The 12610-nt window shown below is 43.6% G+C and overlaps 1 protein-coding gene across 1 annotated transcript; it reads left to right on the top strand.

Moving 5' to 3' along the window:
• Window positions 1-61: 61 nt before the first annotated feature.
• LOC122829990 (serum response factor-like) lies at window positions 62-4390 on the top strand. The gene is made up of 8 exons (XM_044115000.1): window positions 62-834; window positions 1161-1427; window positions 1498-1657; window positions 1810-1944; window positions 3165-3269; window positions 3360-3533; window positions 3612-3691; window positions 3818-4390. The coding sequence occupies exons 1-8, from the start codon at window positions 427-429 to the stop codon at window positions 3908-3910; spliced, it is 1422 nt and encodes a 473-aa protein (XP_043970935.1). The 5' UTR covers window positions 62-426; the 3' UTR covers window positions 3911-4390.
• Window positions 4391-12610: the final 8220 nt, after the last annotated feature.

Genomic DNA, 12610 nt, shown 5'->3' with positions numbered 1-12610 from the left:
CTCCTCGCCTATTGGTGGCAGTAATGCGGCATTAAGTTGTTTGTCAACCACAAGAAGAAGAAGAAGAAAATTCACACAGGAAGTGCTGAGGTCTGTTGCTAGCGACGTTATTAGCTACGGGTGTCTCTCCCAAGAGCTCGGAGCCCCGCGTAGCGAACCTAATCTCTCCAGAATGAGAACTTGGAGCGCCGGAAAACTGAACTGAATTTGTCCAGAATGAGAGGTGCGAGTCCCGGAAAACCGAACTGAATTTGCCCCCAATGAGAGGTATGCGTCCCGGGAGACTGCCTGAACTCTGCCCAGCTGGAGGGCTCTGAGCCGGGGAACTTAACTGATCCCGTCCGGTCAGAGAGCTTCGAGCTTTTGGGAGAACCTACACCTATCGTGGCTTTAGGACTACGGAAAGCAGGAAGGCTGACCGCCGTGATGGCGACCAGAACCGGGGCAGGTAACGGCAGTGTTGCGGTGAGCTCCGCGGGACCCGAACCGACCGCTGGACAGGAGACGGACAGCGAACCTTTCGAGGACCTGGAGTTCAGCACCGAGGTGGTCTACAGCGGCTCAGATCAGGACTCGGAGTCCGGGGACGATGAGGACGCCGTGGGTTCCGGCGGGGACCGGAGGGGCGTGAAGCGGGAGCGGAGCGAGCACGGTCAATCTGGCCGGTCCTCCGGGGGGCCGAACCGGGCTTACAGCGGCGGAAACCCCGCGCAGTCAGGAGCCAAACCCGGGAAGAAGACCCGAGGCCGGGTCAAGATCAAGATGGAGTTCATCGACAACAAGCTGCGGCGGTACACGACGTTCAGCAAGAGGAAGACCGGCATCATGAAGAAGGTAAGTCCCAGAGGAATTCACGGGAAACCCCCGGAGTTCAACACACCGGTCCCGGTTCTCTGACCCAGTTCAGGACCCAGTTCGTTGATGCTGGTCATGTCACCTGCAGCTAAGATGGTGACCAGATTGCCCGACCCAGAGACACCTGAGGATAATCAGACAGGTGTGTGGCGGTTCTGGGTTGGGAATAAATTAAGAAATAATGCCAGTTGATCAGAACCGGGTCAGGTTTTGACCCGTCTCTAGTTCAGGTTCTGACCCGTCTCTAGTTCTGGTTCTGACCCGTCTCTGGTTCTGACCCGGTTTTGGTTCTAACCCATCTGCAGGCCTACGAATTGTCCACCCTGACTGGGACCCAGGTTCTGCTGCTGGTGGCCAGTGAGACGGGTCACGTTTACACGTTCGCCACCAGGAAGCTGCAGCCCATGATCACCTCGGAGACGGGCAAGGCGCTGATCCAGACCTGCCTCAACTCGCCCGACTCTCCGCCGCGCGACCCGTCCGGCGACCAGCGCATGAGTGCCACCGGCTTCGAGGAGACCGACCTGACCTACCAGGTGGCCGAAGCGGACGCCGCCCCCGAGGCCGCCAAGGTACGGGGGAGACGGATGCCTAGTCCATCCGGGCCCGGTTCTGTTTATGGCATGTGCTCTGTCTCGGTAGGATCCGGTGAAGCCGGCCTTCGGCCCGCCTTCCTCCTCTTCCTCCGGCCCCCTGCAGAGCAGCGCCCCCTCCTGGCAGCCTCCGGCCTCCTCCAGCAACGGCGCGGTGCTGAAGACTCCTGCGGGTGTAGTGCTCCCTGGAGGGCTCACCTTGATGTCAGGTAGGAAGGCGTGGTCTCTTCTAACCAATCAGAAGCAGCCTGGCTGCTGAGACATTAGACAGGAAGTGATGCGGGTAGACTCCTGTCAGTGTTCTGTTCTCTGCTGTTAATGTTGCTCTGTGGCTCCGCCCCCTCCCTTCACCTGTCCACAGGTGCCCAGCTGCCCCCGGGCACCCACACCATCCCTCTCAGTCAGCTGCAGGGCCCCGCCCCCGCCGCAACGCTTCAGGCTCCGCCCACTCAGCCGGCCACACTGCTCCGCCTCCCCGCTACCGTTTCTCTGACAGGTCAGTGTACAGGCTCCACCCCTTCTCTCTGAGTGGCTCATGGTAACAGCTTAAAGGGTTCTTATGGTCCAAACTAGCTGAGGTCACATGATTTGGATCAGAAACAGAAGCTTCTCATCTGCTGAACCAGTTTTTCTTTTTTCTTCTGGTATTTATTTTTTTATTTTTATAGATCTTTATTGAGATACAGAATACATAACAGTACAAACACAGCATACATTGTGTTATAATGTCTGCCAGGGTTACAAACATTGAGACAATACGTCACCATAACATCACATAAACACAATAAAGAGAGAACATACAGAGCATGTTTTAATAGCTTTGGTATTGGTGGAATTTTCCATAGTTCTGATAAATTGTTTGACCTCATTTTCAAAAATGGAAAGAAGTGGTTTTTAATTAGTGTAACGGCATTTGTGAATGTGCCATTTGGCTAAGAATATCATAAGATTAACAATATAAAAATGTTTTTAATATAAAAATAGTCAATGAGGCCAAACAATTCATGTTGAAGACAAAGGGAGAAATCTGGTTCATTGGAAGTACAAATCAAAGTGCAAATACTACATATGGAGTTGATGCATCTTTCTGAAATAATGAGCATATATGTCCGTCTCTATTACGACTTGAGGAGAAACACGTTTGACCAATTTCAAGTTTAGTTGTATCAAAAGGAAACAGTGCTAAAGTTTTTTCCTATTATACTTTTAAATAAAGTAACTTCTCCAGCAGGGATTACATTTATTACAGGGTAACTACTAGGAAGTATAGCACAGTATCCTATCCTATAATAAAATCTTGCTAAGTCATTAAAGATCCATCAAAGTTGAGCAACTGATGAACTAAGACTGTTGTGAGTAAACCAATAGGGGTAAAACCTTAGTAACTTTGGTAACTCTGGGTAACTTTGGTAAATTTGGGTAACTTTGGTAACTCTGGGTAACTTTGGTAACTCTGGGTAACTTTGGTAACTCTGGGTAACTTTGGTAAATTTGGGTAACTTTGGTAAATTTGGGTAACTTTGGTACCCAGAGTACCAGGTCCTGGCAGGTTCATTGGGGATTTGTTTATGGTTGTGATATTATTAAAATGTATTACTATAAAGTACGTCTTTAGTGTTAGAATTATTGTAGGCTTATGACCTTTGACCCGTTCTGGCCCTGCTGTCTCTGGTCCACGTGGACTCAAGTGTGATTCTGGTTCTGTCTGTTCTGCAGGAGCCGGAGTCTCTCAGCAGCTGCAGACCATTCAGGTTCAGCCCAGTAGTCAGCAAACATCCAATCACAGCGGCTCTGACACATGTAACCCCGCCTCCTCCACAGGTAACCCGTCGCCCACAGGCAGGTATTCAGAGAGAAAAAGACTTTTATTGTGACAGGGCTCTGACCTGCTTCCTGTCTGTTTCTTGGCAGCTGGTCTCTCTGTGGTCTCTTCTTCTTCTTCTTCCTCTTCCTCGGCGGCGGGTCACATGATGTACTCTGGCGGTCCCACGGTGATGTACGCCACGCCCAGCCCCTCTCTGGCCGACAGCAGCTTGGCCGTCCTCAACGCCTTCCCCGCCGGCCACACCCCGTCCCACGACCCAGGTACGATCCGTTCACTGTTTGGGCTGGGTCGGAACCAGAACCAGAACTCTGATTGGTCCCTGCGGTTCTGTGTGACAGGTGCAGTCCAGCAGGTCTTCCTCACATCTCTTCCTCCGGTTGCTGCTCAGATCCCAGTTTCTGCTGTGCAGCTGCACCCGGTAACACACACACACACACGCACACACACACACACACACACACACACACACTCACACTCGCTACCCTGTGGTACCGGGTTGAACTAACCCCAGAACCAGAACTTTGACGGCTGCTTGTTTGTCCAGATGGTGATCGGCGCGCCCGGCGGCAGCGGGGGCGGCGGCCTCACGGAGCTGCAGGTGGTCAGTCTGGACGTTCACCAGTCCAAGGGGGACTGAAGGTCATGTGACCTCATCACCCGTCACTCCTTAGTGTCACATGATGCAGGTTCCATCTGAAGGAATCCTTTCCATTGGACTGATGACTATGTAAATTATACAGGAAGTTTTCAAAATAAAAGCCTCATAGAGGCTGGAAAATGATGGAATCATGATGTCATCATGATGTCAGGCCGCCACAGACCTGAAGGCGAGCAAACTTTATTTACACACTGCTGTTTGACGGACAACACGCCTGAAACCAGCAGAGACCCAGTTCAGAACTGGTTCAGGGACTGGGAGGAACCGGTTCTGATCCGGTTCTGACTGCTGAGTGAGGAAGAGCAGCTTCACTGATGATGCAGCAGAATGGATCAGTGCATGGTTCTGATAATTCTTCTCTGGTCCGGTTCTGACCCAAACAGCTGATCAGGTTTACATGAAGACTGTTGTTGTGTTTTTACTGAAACAAATAAAGTTTTTATTGCTTCTGGAAACTTATTCATGCTCTTCTGTTTGTTTCCTCTTCCAGGCTCTGATTGGTTGTTACTATGGTAACTCTGACTCGGTTAAGATTACTGCTGACCTTTGACCTAATTTAGAGGAACTCCAAAGGCAGAACTCAGTGCTGGACCGGTCCTGGCGATCCGACCCCAGACGGGCGGACATGTTAACATAGATAGTCATCAGGTAGATCATGAAGAACTTTGCATTCTAGATGTAAAGACCCAGGATGGAGCTCAGCTGCTCTGGTCAGTCAGTGTAAATAATAATGAACTTTTGGAACATCTGTGGAGTGGCTTCATATTTATTTAATAACTGGTAGAGAGACTAGTTTATTTAAACATCCTGATCTTTGCATGAGTTCTAAAATATTGCAGAAACAATCTTTAAATTGTGAAATGTTGCTCAGTTTGTTCCTCCCGACCCCACTGGGGAAAAGGCTGTTAGAAAATGGATGGATGTTCAGTTTGTTTGCTTTGATGCATTTTTCATTCTAAAAGTGCACAAAGGAGCGTTATAGCAGATCCTTCCTGCCAGCAGCTGTTGGACCATCACTGTTCCAACAAAATCAAGAACTTTACATTCCTTCAGTCATTTGCTCTTATTTACTCATTTTTTAAGAGTTTCGGCTGTTATTGCACATCTATTTTCTGTACTACACTTATATGCTGTCCTGTAACCAGCATGTTGTTTTTAATCTTCAATACATATGAACATTGTGGACATTTAAATCATACCACCAGGTAGCACATTCCTGGACTTTGATATTTCTGATAACTGTACAGTGTTTCTACACGCTTTGATCTTTGTGTGAACTTGACCAGAATTTTGCCAGTGTTGGGCTAAAATAATTATTTCTATTTTAGTGTTACACAAGCCTCTGTTTCCTTCCCAACATGGCTGATTTGTAGTTAGCAAAACTACGTCTCAAAAAAGGACTTATCCTTCAGGGAGGGAGAAAAGAAAGAGGAAGAATAGAAAAAAGCCAAGATAAAGCTTTGATTTGATGAGCCTTGGTAATGTAATGGTCCTTACCAAGCTCCGCCCACAACCGACCCACGTGACCGCAAGTCTCACAAGCAAAGCCTCGTAGCGCGTTGTTTCTATGTAAACACGACTCCATTAGTGCATCATTTCTACAATATATCAGCTACTACAATGGACAGAGGAAATAACAAGTTCATGTCATCATCTGGGAGGAGGTTACTGGTTTCTCAGTCACAAGCTGGTTGCAAACCTGAGGCCAGCAGGTGTCAGTCAGTCAGTTATGGTAGATCTGAAATTTGGTTTGATGACCTCAATATGAGAAGCTACAGACTGATAGGAGGAACCAAAGAGCTCTGTTAAGGTAAAGAAGCCATTTGTTTGTTAAAATTTTATGAAATCTATTTGTTCTTTTTGATGTTTGTTATGAATGACGTATAATCACAAACAAACAGGGTAATTAGTCCAACGTTTAGAAACTACAGCGGCTGTAATGAGCCACAGCAAATGTAAACAAAGGTAAAATAACCCGAACAGGTGATCAACTCAAAACCACTCGTACCTTTTTACTCTCTCTCTCTTTGTAGTTTAAGCACACTTGTTACCGTATCAATCGCCTGCGCCCCGCAAGACGAGCAAAGATTACGTTAAAAACATAACATCCAGTCCGTTACGATATCAAGTTTCCAGGCTTGATATTTATTTATGGATTATTAATCAGCGCTTCCCTGAACACAGCGATGGTTGATTGACCAGCTGTACTTTGTGCTAGAGAGGCTAACAGGAGTAACAATTTAGTCCAAAGCCTTTTCTGCTAAAATTAAATCTTTAGTGTGTGTCAGATACACATTGCATATTGATCTGTTTAGCTAACGTTAGACTGTGTAGCAGACAGGCTTCAAGGTGTAGAAGTTGTATCAGAACTACTATTATGCGGTACTTAGCTAACGAAAAGCTCGTGTTTGTGAGACTGCCACCCACGTGACCACGTAGAATGAGCATCAGCCAATGAAAAGCGGCCCCTCTGGTAAGGTCCATGTAATTGACCTTACCAAGCTCCGCCCACAACCACCAAGAAAATCCCAGGTGGCCGCAAGTCTCACAAACAGGACGACTTCCGGCAAGATGGCGATGTGGGCACACGCACTATTCTGAGCTCCATCCGTGCAGCAACCAGTTACTAAAACTGGCCCTTTACTCATCACTCCATCCCCAGGTGAACCCTGAACGTCCACGCTCTAAAGTAACGAAAGAAAATAAGAGTTTTATAAAAGATGTCTGCCGTTAAAGACAAACATTTCCCTAGTCTGAAGAATGCTAACGCTGCTAAGCTAAACATGCATAACTATGCTGCCGCTGCTGAAACACCGATGGAGACTCAAGAAATGTTTCCGGTACAAAACAGCAACTGAATGCAACTCCTACTAAACTACCACCTGCTAAAAAAAACAAGCCAGAGACACTGAGGTCTCCTTAGTTGCCGTGTTAGCAGCCATTAAAAGTCTGGATAGCAAGGATGATGACTTTGGAAAACAGCTAAAAGAAACTTCTGACTTGTTTGCCCGCATTACTCTGCAAGTGGAGCAGAAGACCATCAGCGTTACTGAATGTAAATCTACGGTGGAAAACCTGGAACTGAGGTTTGCTGCAATAAATAAAGAAAACGGAGCTTTGAAAGAAAAACTCTTGGAGGCTGAAAGATACAAGAACCTGAAGCTGTCGGAGAGCAAGAAGGAGAAAACCTCAGAGAAAAGAATCTGACCACAGTGGGCGGAGCAAATAGGAGATGTGATCGATACAATCCATCGATTAGGAAGAACAGAAGAGGAACGGACCCGTCAGGTCATCCTGCAGTTCACCAGGAGGCGCCACTAGGAGGCGCCATCGAGACAGTCTGGATAGTGACGAAGGATTCAGCGGTGTGCAAAGAGCAAGGTCTGCGTTTAGTTTAAGATTTTAAGGAAGATCAGCTGGCAAGAGAAGATCTGTGGCCTAAGATCACCAAGGTCAGATCCCAGGGTCAGGTGACCTTTACAGAGGTCACATCGCAGTGATCGACGGCAAGGGGATCAAAGCTTCATCTCCCTTCTGAGGTTAGAGATTATTCTGATTTTTACATCCTCCTATTACAGGGTTAAAAAAAATCCACACCGTTTTTCCTTTTGATATCGAGTTAAATCTCAGAGTCAAACTCTGATCTGAGCTCCAGAGGTTATTTCTGTTCAAATGAAAAAGGAGCCGTTTTAAGTTAAGTTTAGTGAAGGTTGTGGATGCAGGTTGATTTTTCCATGTCAGAATGTAAAGAGGATTCTTAAACTTCCCAGATTCCCAACATCTTTAGTTCATTCTATCTTAACAAAACTTGTGGTATTAAGGTTTGTGTCTATTAAACATATATTCTCTTTTGTTTTAATTTTTATGTCTTTAAAATCTAATCTCAGGTTTTTGTGGTTAAATGTAAAGGACCTGAGAGAAAATGTTAAAAGGAAGACAATGTTTATGTAGAAACAAGATTCCAGATTGTATTCTTCTTTAGAAACTCGTTGAACTCTGATGAAACATTTTATTTATCCACATGGTTGATAAAAACTGAATAACTTTCCAGGGAAAATAATTCATACAAAACATGATGGTGATGGTCGTTGGTCTCTTATTACATATTGAAGACTCATTAATAATTCTAGACAATATATATGGTTACTGTAACATTTTGAAAAATAAAGAGCTTCTTACTATTATTGAAGTAAATATCAAACAACTTAAACACAGATTTCCTACTAAATATGTTTCATTAGGTGGGGATTGGAATCTGGTGATGGACGAGTTTATAGAGACCCAAACAAATTGACTGATGCATCCAAACCGGATTCTGTCTGATTTCTGTAACAGTTTGGGTCTCATTGACTGATGGAGAGACAAACATATTAATGAAAAACAGTTTTCTTGGTTTAAATCAGACGCTTCAAGCAGATCTAGAATAGATATTTGGCTGGGAACAGATGATATTCTCAAACTAACATCAGACTGTAATATTTCTCCAACTCCTCTTCCTGATCACTGCAGCATCAATTTATTAATTTCTCCTCTTCCTGAGAGTTTGAGGCATGGAGGGTTTTGGAAATTCAATACGAATCTCTTAAAATATGAATTGTATTGCAGGGAAATCAAAAAACTAGTGAAAAAGATTCAATAATAATCTAGACCAAAAAATGGGAATATCTAAAATATAAGATACGGGCTGCACCAAGTGATGCAGCAACAACCTCTTGCTAAATGTCAGCAAAACCAAGGAGATTGTTATGGACTTCAGGAAGGGCCATTTTGAACTGACCATAGATGGTGCTGCAGTAGAGAGAGTAGGCAGCACAAAATTCCTTGGGGTGCACATCTGTGAAGACCACCATCTCCTGGACCACCAACACCACATCACTGGTGAAGAAGGCCCAACAACGGCTCTGCAGTACTTTCTACAGAGGCACCATAGAAAGTACCCTGACTAGCTGCATCACAGTGTGGGGTGGAAGCTGCACAAAGCCCTGCAGCGCATTGTGAAAACCGCCTCTTATCCCATCCTGCACCACCAGACTCTCCAACAGAACCTTGAACAATACTATTGTAGTTAAGCTTGTAGTTAAGCCCCGCCCCCTCTGACATCCAGGTTCCTCCTCTTTGCCATAGCATTTGTGTTGTACTTCGTCAATCTCAAGCTGTGATAGCAGCTGCCGTTTGCGGATGTTGGAACACTGAGCTACTAGTGTGGACTGGGGATGTCGAAGTGACCATTCCTCCCTCAGTCTTTGCATATAGCCCCTCCGATCGGGGCTACTTGAGTAGTAGCATTCCAACAGATCCAAGTTTTCACCTCTTGCCCGCCTCATTGTTCCAGTAGCCCATTTATCATCAAGGTGCTCTGGTTCCCCAGCACCTGACGCAGACCTTGTTTGGCCGGGCGACGTCTGAGCCGGCATGTTTCCTTGCTTCTTTGTGTCTCTCATGTTATGAGGTAGGCTGTAGCTTGAAGGATCTTGCCTAAGGACCCAGACAGGATAGCGCCCCTTTTTGCTGGATTCGAACCCGGGTCGACCGGGTGAAAAACCGCTGACTTATCTATTGAGCTATATATATATATATATATATATATATATATATATATATATATGTCTAGTTATTGTACATCTATTTATTAATTGTTTAGGATAATTTTAGTTATTCTGTGTCTTTTATTGTTACTCAATGTTAGTAACGCCCCGTTTTGTGTCACTGTGGGATGGAGAGAAACGACGTTTCAATTCCCTTGTATGTCTGGACATGTAAGAGGAATTGACAATAAAGCTGATTGATTGATTGATTGATTGATTGATTGATTGATTGATTGATTCTCGTTTAGCAAAAACCTAAAAAGAAACAATGACCTGGAAGAAGTAAAGTTAGTTAAAGAGTTAAACTTATCATGTGTTAAACAGATGTTGACAAAAATAACCTCCTGACCTACAAACTAAATTAAACTCATTTTACCAAAGAAAGGAGTTTTTATCAGATCCAGAGTGGATCAAGTGGAAAAAACCAGTTCCTACTTCTGCAGACTGGAGGCAAATAAAAAACACATTCAATCCCTTATTATTATTAACAATAATGAATATATGGACCAAACTCTGATTGCAAAAGAAATTAGCAACTTTTACCAAAACATTTATTTCTCTTTTTCAACCCCAGACTGCGACTTTCTGCTAGACCAAGTCAAAGACTTTGTCCCTCAAACCTCTGAGGAGAAAACTGAGACAGAGATATTAATATTGAGGAACTAGACAGCGCCACCATGTGCTTTAACTGGATAAATCTCCTGGCCCTGAGGCCTTACTGCCAATCTATAAAGACATTTCTGGGATTATCAGAGAATTTATATTCCAGGTTTTTAAAGAGATCTTGTGTAATAATTCACTTCCACACAGCATGAAGCAGGGCGGTACCACCCTGAAACCCAAACCAGGAAGAGACAACAAGGTTCTGGACAGTTACCGTCCGATCACCTTCTAAACTGATTCTAAACTATTAATGTAGATCTATACAAATAGATTAAAGGCTGGTTTTAAGGATGTTATTTCTGAAACTCAGACATGTTTTATGTCCAATAGATCTAAACATGATAACATCAGGCTGGTGCAGGATTTATTCCAGTCCAGAGACCTGATGGAGGATAAAAGCTTCATCCTTTGATAATCTTCGATATGTTAGAACATCAGTTTCTGTTCAAAGTTTGGATTCTGCAGAATAATAAAAAGCTTTTATAACAAGTTCAGCTGCTCTGCCACACGGTGCGTCTCCATGTTTCTCCATTAATAGGGTAATAAAACAGGGCTGCAAGATTTCCCCCTTTTTCTTCATGTTGGCTGTTGAAATGAGTATTTTCATAAAAAACTCAAATATACCTAAATTGAAAGTTTTAGATGACCAAATTATAATCAGTCAACTAGCTGATGACACCACAATGTTTTTGAAGAGTCTAGATCAGGGTGGTCAGTCCTGGTTCTGGAGGTCCGGTGTCCTGCAGCTCTTAGAGTCTCTCTGGTCCAACGACCTGAATCCAACAGCTGAATCTCCTCCTCAGTGCAGTCGGGTTCTCCAGAGTCCTGCTGATGACCTCATTATTGGACTCGGGTGTGTTGAAGTAGAGAAACATCTAAAAGTTGCAGGACACCGACCCTCCAGGACCAGGACTGCCCACCGCTGGTCTAGAACAAAGTCCTAAAGTACTTGAGTTCATGAATACTTTCTCTAAAGCATCAGGATTAAATAAAACCTGCAGAAATATGAACTGATGGTGATTCATGGTTCTGATCCGACACGATATCCCCATTAAATCCTCAGTTAAAAATCTAGTAATTTTAATAACTAAAGAAGTTAAACTCAGTGAAACTGTTAACATAGAGAATAAAATATAGAACTGCAAATCTCAGTTAAATAGATCTGACTCTGTTTGGAGAACCTGTGGAACCAAAATGGAGTCGCTGTTCCAGTTCAGATCCCAGTTTATTCTACTGCCAAATATATAACAAATATATTACAGATAGAAATCAGATGAACTTTAATTTCATCTTTCACTTTAAATGTGGTTTTAAAGCTAAACTGGTTTCTAATAAAATAGTTTCTGGTTTTGTTTCCCAATGGTTGGTTTAAAAAGATTGGAAGCATAGATTTTGTTCCTAGATGTGACTCTGGTGTGGACAGACTTCCTGTTAAATTATTTGCCTTTACAATCAGGTTTTGTTGTGTTGGAAACTTCTGAACATGAACAGATTCATTCCTCACCAAACTCCATCTGGAGCCACAGAAACGAACAGAAACGAGTTTCACAGGAAGAAATCTGAGTTTGGATCACTGGATGGAAAAAGGTCTTTGGTCCAAAAGACATTTTCTAAATGATGGTGGAGATCGGTTGTCTCATGATGAATCCTGCTTATTGTACAGTTTGAACTGCTCACACACTCAGTTTAACACAGTGATGAACTCTGACCCCTCTGCAGTCAAATGTCTGGTTAAAATAGAAACATTCAATCAGCCAACCTTCAGTTACTTCATCTGTTTAATTTCACCTTTTGGACAAAAGTCATTCTAACAAGCAGATGCATCAGCACCTGACTAGTTTTATATTTCCTGTCAGAACAAATAAAAACTCCATTTTAAATCTGTTTTCTGATTCAGGGGTCAATAAGTGGAGAACTGTTGACCTTAAATAACCTCTAAGTCCTAAAACTGAAGAAGTTCATTTTAAAATTCTCAATATTTTTCCATCCAGGGAATCTTTAAGACAAAGATTCAACTTTGGTTCCAACAGCTGGACCTTTTGTGACATTGAAACTACAGATCATCTCTTCTTCTGGAACATTTTGGAGAAACTTCCAGGACTGGATCTCATCAAAACATTTCCTGCATCATCCTTTAAAAAGAGAGGATGTAATATTTAGACCTCATTCTGAACAACCTGCTGATCCTCACCAAATTCTTCATCCATTCCTGGAAATGAGGAAATAGAAATCCTGACTTTTCAGCCTTTAAAAACCTCCTAATGGTCAAACACTTCAAAACAAGCAGGAATACAACTTTAGAACATCTGGAATGATCTGAATGGATTAGAGAACTGAAGCCCCTTTATCTTTTTATGTTTGTTTTTCTCATTCTGTTTGATCTCTGATTCATTTTAATTTATATTTTTATTTTACTTTTGTATTTTTTAAA

The sequence above is a fragment of the Gambusia affinis genome, linkage group LG04, assembly GCF_019740435.1.
Source record: "Gambusia affinis linkage group LG04, SWU_Gaff_1.0, whole genome shotgun sequence".
NCBI lineage: Eukaryota > Metazoa > Chordata > Actinopteri > Cyprinodontiformes > Poeciliidae > Gambusia > Gambusia affinis.
This window is presented reverse-complemented; position numbering and strand designations above follow the sequence as displayed.